Consider the following 10276-nt stretch of genomic DNA (forward strand, 5'->3'; position numbering starts at 1 on the left):
CACCGTTTCCGCTTCCTCCGAAAGTGAGGGAGAGCCGCTCTTTCCTCTGCGCTCGATGGTGACGCGGTCGGCTAGCCGGTAGTCTGGGAGCCCTTCGCTGCGGAGTCGGCGCGCGGTAGGTGGTTCCTCGCGGCTGGAGGCGGGGCGGGGTGGGCCGGGCTGGGCTAGGCCTACGCGGGCGGGCGGCAGGGCCCTCGGGAGCTGGCAGGGCCCGGAGGAGCGGGCCGCACCGGGGATCGGGCTGCGCGGCGGGAGCTGGGCCGGGAGGCCTGAGTGGAGCTCAGGGGCCCGGGGCTTCGGCGACCGCAGCCTCTCCTCCCCCACCGGGTGCCCCCAGCCTCGGAAAAGAGAAAACGGCGTCCGGAGACGGCCGGGACCGGGCAGTCTCCGTCCTCAGCCTGGAGGCCGGTCCTTGACCGCTTTACACCCCTAACGTAGAAGCGGACCCATTGCGCTTGAAATAATGTGCGACTTTTTTTTTTTTTTTTTTTTTGCGGTACGCGGGCCTCTAACTGTTGTGGCCTCTCCCGTTGCGGAGCACAGGCTCCGGACGCGCAGGCTCAGCGGCCATGGCTCACGGGCCCAGCCGCTCCGCGGCATGTGGCATCTTCCCCGACCAGGGCACGAACCCGCGTTCCCTGCATCGGCAGGCGGACTCTCAACCACTGCGCCACCAGGGAAGCCTTGTGCGACTTTTTAAACACATTTGCTGATTAGGATATTTGAGCGGTTAGGGTGACAAGGACTAGTCAAGTATGACTGAACTGCCTCGGATTTATATTCGCAGGGTATAAGGAACCTGAATAGAAATACCGGCACTGTACGGAGTGGTGTCTCTCCTGCGTCATGTCCCAGCCCATGACTTGGGCTCCCTGGGCCCTAGGATTTCTACAAGCCTGTATTTACACAAGCCCCCTGTTAACGAGGCGGAGAGCGTTCGTAGGTTGTTTTTTCATTCCTTGCGAAAGTTTAACTCGCGTTCATTCTGTCTTGCCTTTGTTTTTGTCTCGGCATCTGCAGTCTTAATCTCTCTCCTCCCCGCCTCCGTGCAAAATACAAAACAAGGAGGGGAAAAAAAAGCCTTCTAACGTTCTTAACTTTGGATCCCACTCTCGCGGGGCCTTTTTCAGGGCGTCCGCTGAGCAGAAGCATCCGATGCCTGGTGATGGTGGACCCGGGGCGGGGTATTTTTTTATGAACTGGCATCATCAGCCAGTGTTCTCCTCCGCTCGCCCACCAGGAGGTTTGTAGTACTCTGTAATTACCTGTGTTTCTTGATTCCTGAATTGAGCTGGACTTCTCTGGAATATCGGCTCAAAGTAAATGTTCAGCACTTCAAATCATTTTTAATCAAACTGATTTTTCTGTCTTGAACTTGCCCATGCTTCAGATCTTCTCCCCCGCCCCCACCTTATTTCTCTGTGTTTGTTTCTCCAGGGAGAAGGTAGTCCTCAAATTGACAAAAAGACACAAAAGTACCCTGCTTATTCAGGCAGTGTGTGTAAAATTATTGTTCACCTCTTTGCTCAGTTGTAGGTTAATTGATCAGACAGCCGTCAGATACATTAAAATTGAACTCAAGATTTTTTTTCAGCTGGTCTGTTAATTTTTATTTTCCAGAGTGATTCTTTCAATAGCTGGACCCTTTATTTGTTTACCAAAGCATTTTTATACAACTTCTTCATATTAAATTTATAATGTTAAATAAAATACTAGCTTCTAAAACAGTTCCTGGCTGAAAGTAGGTGTTTTATAGCTGTACATTGGATGAATTGCTAACACCTCTGAGCCTGACTTCATGCACCTGTAAAACTTTAGTGTTAAAAGATACCTAAAACACTGTCTAGTGTAAACCTGTCACTTGTGAGAGGAAAATCAGAATGGTGTTGGTATTGCTAAGAGAGCTCACTGAAATGGAGTCGGGAGGCCCTTGAGGATGTGTGACTTAGGCATGTCTCAGCCTGGATGGAATCTGACCTTTGACCATTTATTGTCCTAATGAAGTCATCCAGAACATGTGCTGGAAACTCACGATACCCAGCGGACCCCTAGCCTGGAATAATTCGTGATTCCTTAAAGACAAATATTTCTTGACTTGTGTCAGAGTCAATCACGGTTCTCAACAGGCAGCTAACTCTGTGGCTTTTCGTATTTATGAGCCCCTGACTCTTTCTCTTCCCCAGAACACTCTCAGTTTTACCTGAATCTGTGTCTCCCAAATTGCAGTTCTTAAGACCCCAAATAAATTCATTTCTTACTTGTAGCCTCCTGCATTGTGTTTTTTTTGACACACTTTTATTACTTCTCTTAAACCACCAAGATCACAAACGAGTTTTTTTTCTTTTTTTTTCCCAATTTAGATACTTTCCTTGAACGAGACAGGATGTAGATATTATCATCTGATATTTGTTCTATCAACAGTGACAAGGCTGATCAAATTTTGTGCTTGACATAACCTTAGGCTGTTTGACTAGGACAGCTAGGCCTAACTTCCCGGCCCTGTAGTTCACTTGCTTCATCTCAGGTGCAGATCTCCGCCCTCGCCCTGCGTGTCTAGCCACAAACATTTCCTGCCTCACCTTGCCTGTTATTGCTGTATCTAGCACAGTGAATTTCAAGGCTCCCCCCCCCCCACTTCTTTTTCCACAGCTACCTAGCCCACGTGGGTCTATGTATAAAAACTTGGCTCACGGGCTTCCCTGGTGGCGCAGTGGTTGAGGGTCCGCCTGCTGATGCAGGGGACGTGGGTTCGTGCCCCGGTCCGGGAAGATCCCACATGCCGCGGAGTGGCTGGGCCTGTGAGCCATGGCTGCTGAGCCTGCGTGTCCGGAGCCTGTGCTCCGCAACAGGAGAGGCCACAACAGTGAGAGGCCCACGTACCGCAAAAAAAAATAATAATAATAATTTTCTTAACACGTATAGAGTGCTTTATGATTTACAAAGTAGACCACTGTGCATTAGAACTCAGTTGAATCTCACAAGTGATGAGGGTTATTTTGCTCTAAGAAACTGGAACTGCAATCAGTTCTAGGTTTTCAGCTTCACAGCTTCCAGCAGTTCATCATAATACCTCTTAACTAAAACTTAGATAACTTAGCGTATGTAAATGGTGCAGGCAAAACTTCCAGAACCAAGTTCACTAGAAACTTGCTATTTTGCTGTCTTTTCAAAAGCAAATTATTTTCTTAGATCTTCTAATTCTTCCAGACTTCATTTTTCCCTAAACTTTAGAATGCTTTTAAAAACTTTATATTATAGACATTTAAAAACATGCATAAAAGTAGAGAGAATAAACCTCATGTACCCATTTTAGCTTTAACAATTATTCTCTACTCATCTACTTGTTTGTGTGTATTTGGTGAAGGATGGGGAGTATTTTGAAAAAGTTCTATGGCACTGGAATGCTTGTTAATTCTAAGTCTCCCCACTGGAGGTGTCTTTGAGTTGTTGATCTCTCTGTCCACCAGGATCAGTCTTTCTGAGCTCCCTGGCATCTCCCTGAACCATAAAACAAAAGACTCTAAATGAGCCAGAAGAGTCAATTCCCAGCCCACTTGGTTCTTTTTTGCCCTGACTCACTCACTGTTGATTCCAATTGTCTTTCCGTGAATGTGGTCTTGTCCTCCCTTATCTCTTATCTTTTCTTTAACAGATCACGGTATAAATTTAAGTTTCTGTTTTACAAAATAATTTCTGTGTTTAATAAAATGCATATTTTTTTCTATCCTTAGCCTTATCTTTGAAAGCTATATGTAATGAGCATTTTGAATCTCTTTTCTACCCGAGAACACATTACTGCTTTGAAGTATGTGGCCCTTGCTGGTTCTCTTCACATTACTTAACTTTCTTTAAAAAGCTGGCAAATCTTCAGATACTCTGGAGTTTCCCTAAACTAAACTGTGTTCCAGTGGAAGGTGCATCTGATAGGGCTTTTGGTATCGCATGACAGAAACCTTAAAGCCAGTTCACTTTGGCTTTACTCAGAGGAGATTTTGTTGGCTGATAGAACTAAATGACCAAGAGTAGTTCTAGCAGGGACAGGTGGATCCAAGTGTTCAACTAGTGTTTCCAGGACTTGATTTCCTTCCATCGGTCACATTGCTTCCTTCTAGGTTGGGTTTCTTCTCAGTTAACTTTTCCCTAGCAGCTCCAGTCTTAGTTATCAGTTTTAGCAGAAGTAGTTCCAGTAGTTTTGCTAGTAGTTCCAGTGAAAGTCCCAGGGCTGATGCTTATTGACCCCACTGACCAGAGGGAAACTGGGCTTTTAGAGGCCAGGCCTGGGTCCTGGGTCTGCCCCTCTCCAGCCAGGAGGTTGAGGTTAAACCACACAGACTGAGAGTGAGAGTGGGTAGGTGCCTAAACAGACATTGGGATGCTGTGACCAGAACAGGAAATGAATGCTGGGTCGGCAGTGGCAGGTGTCTACTGGACAAGATCAAATTAATTGGGACAAAATACCCTCTAGGAGATGTACAGTACATATTGTTACCCTAAAGGCGCTGAGTTTAAAGGTAAAAACAAACAAGCTTGTTTAGCAGGGGATAAAAGCATTCCCAGAAACCATTTTCTCTTAAACTCTGGTGATAACGTTCCAATGATAACACTTGCTAAATTATCTTCTGGTTTGATTCTCTTATTAATCTATACTTGGAATCCCAAATATTTGAAGCCTTAAAAGACTAGGGGTTTTCAGCTTAAATGAGTTTTGTATTTATTTTAATTGTATCTCACCTTTCAAATCAGATTATCTCATCTATACTATCCCTCGTACATATTAACTGAGTTGGTATTTAGTGGAGTTTTCAGATGGGACTGCAGGAAGAAATGAACAACAACAACAAAAAAGTATAAGAACACCAAGGAATTTTTCAGGGTTTCCATCACTTTTTCTGGTCCTGTTTTACCTGTTTTGGGGATCATTCTACCCAACCAGATTAAGGAAGGAATTTAGCTCATAATTGGGTAGATCACATAGAAAGTGTGTCATTATTGATAAACAGTTTAGACCAAAAAGAGACCCTTAATTCTCAAAAGTGTCAAATAGAAATCTGGCCCTTGTTGCTGATTGTGGAGTTGTCACCTCCACCTCATAGGAGCACTCTGACAGGATTTCACATGTCTGTAGAGTGTTAAAAAGAACTCAGTAGGCATATTCAGCAAATGACTGGAGACCAGGAGTCTGAAAGTAATTTTAGAAACTACAAGTGAATTTTTAGAAACAACTAGGTTTTAATAACCTAGACACCACAACACAATTTATTACTGTAGTTTTTATAACAAGAATAGTTGATAATTTAGGGTCCTAGCCTTTTATTTTAATCCTTAGTGTTCTTGGCACTTTTAAGAGATTACAAATGATTATAAATTTAGATTGTAAACAATCTAATAAAGTAATAGCTTTTTAAAGTCTAAATCCCTAGCACTTGTGGTCCACTGAGGAAGAGATCATGTATGAGAAAAAAAGAATACATATTTCCTGTTTTGTTTAGAGAGAAGGGGAATGTGTTATTCAGGTTTTAAAAAGCTGGTACAAATTTGAATCCAACTTTTGAAGAACCAGGCATCACTACTCACAGAAGTGAAAACAGTCATATCAATATCATAGTTTTTGTGCCGGATTTTTTTGTTTAAATTAATCCTCTCATCTTTTTTTCCTCTCTCTGTTATTGCATATATAAAATATGAGAAAATTATTTGAGGTGACCTACCCATCAACAAAGAGAAAAGATCTAGCCTAACGTGATATACTCCTAGTGGGAACTAATGTATAAAGTACAATGAATGAGTGTAATATACAACTCCCCCCACCGAAAAAAAATCTTGAGCTTTTGATAGAATTATTTTGGTGTTTGTGGAAGAAGGGGTGTGTGTGTGTGTGTTTGTTTAAAACTAGTGTATATTTATTAAAAATTACAAATTATACCAGATTTGAATTTGACTTTACTAGAACTAGAATGCCTGTTCACGAATAGGATAATACCCTTTTGTAACTTGCTGTTCTTCTGCAGAATAGAGGTTATCATCTATTTTACAGATGAGAAAACTGAAGCATTTTGAGGACTTGGTAATTTGGACCTAAGACCATCAGACTCTAAAGCCCATGCACTTTTCTCTGTACCAAGCTACCTAGTGGATTGACTATTAAGTTTAATATTCATTTTACCGTTTTCTTCAGTCCAGTTAGAAAATTAGATGTTTATAACTTTATCTTTCTCACTTTCCTTGCTTAATTTAGAAAACTATTTGGAGATTATGGATGCTAAGCCCGAACCTGGACCCCTCAGTGAGAGTTCAGAACTTCTTTTCTCCTTTGGAGTTATAGCAGATATTCAGTATGCTGATTTGGAAGATGGCTATAATTTCCAAGGAAGCAGACGGAGATACTACAGACACAGTCTTCTTCACTTACAGGGTGCTATCGAACACTGGAATAAAGAAAGCAGCCCACCCAGTTGTGTACTTCAGCTTGGAGACATCATCGATGGATATAATGCACAGTATCAAGCATCAGAAAAGTCACTAGAACTCATCATGAACACATTCCAAAGGCTGAAAGTCCCAGTTCATCACACGTGGGGAAATCATGAATTCTATAACTTCAGCAGAGACTATTTAACAAACTCCAAACTTAACACAAAGTTTCTGGAGGACCAGATTGCCCATCATCCTGAGACTGTGCCTTCAGAGAATTATTATGCTTACCACTTTGTACCGTTCCCTAAATTCCGGTTCATTTTACTCGATGCTTATGACATGAGTGTCTTGGGCGTGGATCCGTCTTCTCCAAAATACCAGCAGTGTCTGAAGATACTGAGGGAGCACAACCCAAATGCGGAATTGAATAGTCCTCAAGGTGAATTATTCCTTTGAGCTGAGAATCTAATACATTGTCTTTAAATTCTTCAGCTACCTTTTATTCAGCAGGAAGATGGACGATTAAGGTAAAAGTATATTGTCCTGTTGTTCAGGGTCAGGATTTCTCACATGCCTCATGGCACATGGATTGGTGGCATTTGGTTCAAGATTCATTTATTTAACACATAACTGAGTGCCTGATGTTCTGGCCGGGTACTTTTTCTAGGGCAGCTATTCAGAGGCATAGGCAATACTGACAGTCCCACTTTTTTAGGGATGGAGTAGAGGAAACAAGAGGAAAGTGGACGGGACAGATAATAAATGCAACAGAAATAAGTGATCAGTGCCACCAAGAAAATAAAGTACAATATTATAGAAAACGACTAGGGGTACCATTTTAGTCAGGTGGCCAGAAATAGCCTCTCTAAGGAGAAAAGCATTTCAGCTAAGTGATGTGAAGGAGTCAGCCTTGGGAAGAGCAGGTGGGGCAGAGCACTCAAGACAAAAACCAGTGCATAGGCGCAAAGCAGTGTAAGGCACTGTTACTGAAGAGCACAGAAGGGCCCATGGGGTGCAAGGTGATTTTACAGTGGCTCAGTGGACACAGAAAACAGTCTGTTGTATATTCAGTGTAACGGGAAGCTGGGGAAGTAAGCAGAGGAGAATTGAGATTAGGAGTAAGATACAGTGTGATTTACACTGCTCTAAATTGTTAGCTAAGTTTGAATGCCCAAATGAGGGAAAATCGGCATTTGATGGGTCTAAATTACTAAATTTGTTTCAGGACTTGCTGAGCCCCAGTTTGTCCAGTTTAATGGAGGATTCAGCCAAGAACAGCTGAACTGGCTGAATGAAGTTCTTACATTCTCTGACAGAAACCAAGAAAAGGTGGTGATTGTGAGTAAGTATTTAAATGATTTGATTACACTGGCATTTTAGAGAATGGGTCTAGTTAGGTTTTAAAACATACTAACAATATTTAATATTGTGATATTTTTATAAAATGAAAGCTTAGTTTAAAATTTTTTATTGAGAAACGATCTGAATGTAAAATTACATTTAAGCTTGAGTCAGGAAAGAATTGTAAAATAAAACATCTTGCCATATATTAGAGCCTGTGAGTTGGCCCTTTAAGTTTAAAAGTAGTATTTCCCCAAATGGGTTCAATTGGTGTAGTAATACATATAAGTGAAAAACTCCATCCAGGCCCCAGACCAAATCCCAGCCTCAGGAGACCTACCTGTGAGTGCAGTGACCTCTGCTGATGAGGTGAAAGCAAAGCTGGTGTCTTGGGACGAGTGTGAGAGGCTCATCTGGCAGGTCTGTAACTGTGTCCACCATATGATTGCAAGGAAATAAAATGTGTTGTTTTCGTTTAGAATTGTTTTCCACAGACATACTGCCATTAGAGGTTATAGGAACCTGGAGGTGCTTAAAATAGACGTGTGTGTATGTGAGCGTGTGTGCGTGCGTGCACGCACGCACACACAAAGAACTGAATCTGGATTTGCAGTATGCCTGGTGTACTTGGTTTGGGGGCTGGGATTAGTTCTCTCGGTTAAAATCGATGTGGCCTGATGGATGAGAAGATAGTACTGAGGGTCACAGGGACGGCATGCCATTCTGGCTCTTGTTTCTATGACCTGTGTGACTCTGGACAGATGTTGAATGTGCAAACTGCAGGTTCTCAGGATGGTATCAAATGGACTTATGAACATGAAATCCTTTTGAAAATGACAGGCTCTTCAGATAGTTGGTAATATAAAATTATATTTCAGGGAATTCCTTGGCCGTCCAGTGATTAGGACTTGGCGCTTTCACTGCCGAGGCCGGGGTTCGATCCCTGGTGGGAGAAGTAAGATCCGGCAAGCCACTCGGTGTGGCCAAAAGAAAACCATTATATTTCTACTAATCAGTTTTTACTTATTTATCTTTCACTGATGTGGTAAAGATATGAGATGGAGTAGGGGTATTTCTAGAATATCAAATGTCATTCAAGGCTTAGAAAATTATAAGGTGCCCTCAGGGATTATAGGCATGATGTGACACTGTTTGGCTCTGTAATAAGTGGTTTCCAAAATGGGATACTTCTTGTCTCTGCTTTTTAGTTTTCACTGCCATAATGTACCTGTTATTGTAGAGAATACTGGAGCTAAAAGGGACCTCGAGATCATATAGTCAAACCTTTTAATTTTAAAGATAAGGAAACTGAACCCAAAGAGATTAAACTATGTAGGTCAAGTCATAGAGCTCCTGAGACTGGAGACCCCTTTCTTCGTCATCCCCCTCCGTACCGTATTCTTCCCGTTTCTTTGCACTTCTGTCAGTGCACCTGTCTGCGTTAGCATCTCGTACGTTTCTTCCATTTTGCTCTAAGCTCAGACACTGGATGAACAACTGAGTGCCTCGGGTTTTCTTTAGCAAAGTTTAAAATGGCTAATAGACATTTTCTTTTGTTTCTGTTTGCTTCCTCACTTTCATTTTGGCTTCTCGGAAGTATTTGGCCTACTCAAGTTTTGGCCATGCAGTTGGAAGGATAGAATTGCTATTAGCTGAGATATGGAACACTGCAGTAGGAGGGGTTTTGAGTGAAGAGTTCAGGAGTTCAGGTTTGAAAATATGAAGTTGCAGATGCCTATTAGACATCAGGAGAGATGGTGAGTAAGCAGTAGGGACATATGAGTCGGAAATTCAGAATAGAAGTTTGGGTCAGATATATAAACGTGGAAGTTGAAAGAATACAGATAGTATTTAAAACTGTAAATTACTAAGAGATCACCAAGCCATTAGGTATAGACGGAGTAGTGAAGCCTGAGGACCAAGCCTTCGGGCACTCCTGACAGGACACTAGGGAAGTGAAAAAGCAGCAGAGTGAGGATCAGAAGCCGTTGAGGTGGGGAGAAAACTAGGGGGACAGCGGTGTTCTGGAAGCCAAGCATTTCAAAGAGGAGGAAGCGACTAATTGTGTCCGATGAGTCCAGCGTGGCATCTGGGTCTACAAAGTCACACAGCCTCCTGGGACTCTCAGCCCTTACCACAGCTTGAAGAGTGGTTTTGTGTGTGTGTGTGTGTGCGCGCGCTCTGTTACCTCCCCTTTTTTTACATTTATTATAAACTAATAGATATTAAGCAGAATAAAATTTTCAGAATAAAATTTCAGGATAAAAATAAACAGTAATAGAGAAAAAAGGAAAATGATTTAATGGGAAGAATCAAAGACCAGTGAGCTGTTGTACCTGTACGTTGGAGTGAAACCGTGGCCTGATGTTGATGTGGCCTCGTAGGTGCCTTGAGATCAAGAATTTGAAATTCTCTTGGCTGTATCTCCGGTGGAAGCTAGTATGAATGTTCCCTTCTTTAACTTAGTTTTCTCATCTGTAAAATGGCTGTGGCCACCTTGATCTCATGGAGGTATTTCAAG

At 42.4% G+C, this 10276-nt stretch overlaps 1 protein-coding gene across 5 annotated transcripts in view; it reads left to right on the forward strand.

Annotated features, from left to right (window-relative positions):
- The first annotated feature begins 16 nt into the window (after positions 1-16).
- ADPRM (ADP-ribose/CDP-alcohol diphosphatase, manganese dependent) overlaps positions 17-10276 on the forward strand; it is a 379713-nt gene continuing 369453 nt past the window's right edge. Inside the window, exons 1-3 of one of the 5 annotated variants that reach the window (XM_049702249.1) lie at positions 17-115; positions 6236-6853; positions 7640-7756. In XM_049702249.1, coding sequence (XP_049558206.1) covers positions 6253-6853; positions 7640-7756 — 718 coding nt within the window. In that variant the 5' untranslated portion in view covers positions 17-115; positions 6236-6252. The remainder of the gene's footprint in view (positions 116-6235; positions 6854-7639; positions 7757-10276) is intronic. The other 4 variants (XR_007473556.1, XM_033422853.2, XM_049702250.1 and 1 more) reach the window with 4 other exon arrangements.

The sequence above is a fragment of the Orcinus orca genome, chromosome 19 (assembly GCF_937001465.1).
Source record: "Orcinus orca chromosome 19, mOrcOrc1.1, whole genome shotgun sequence".
In the NCBI taxonomy this organism is placed as follows: domain Eukaryota; kingdom Metazoa; phylum Chordata; class Mammalia; order Artiodactyla; family Delphinidae; genus Orcinus; species Orcinus orca.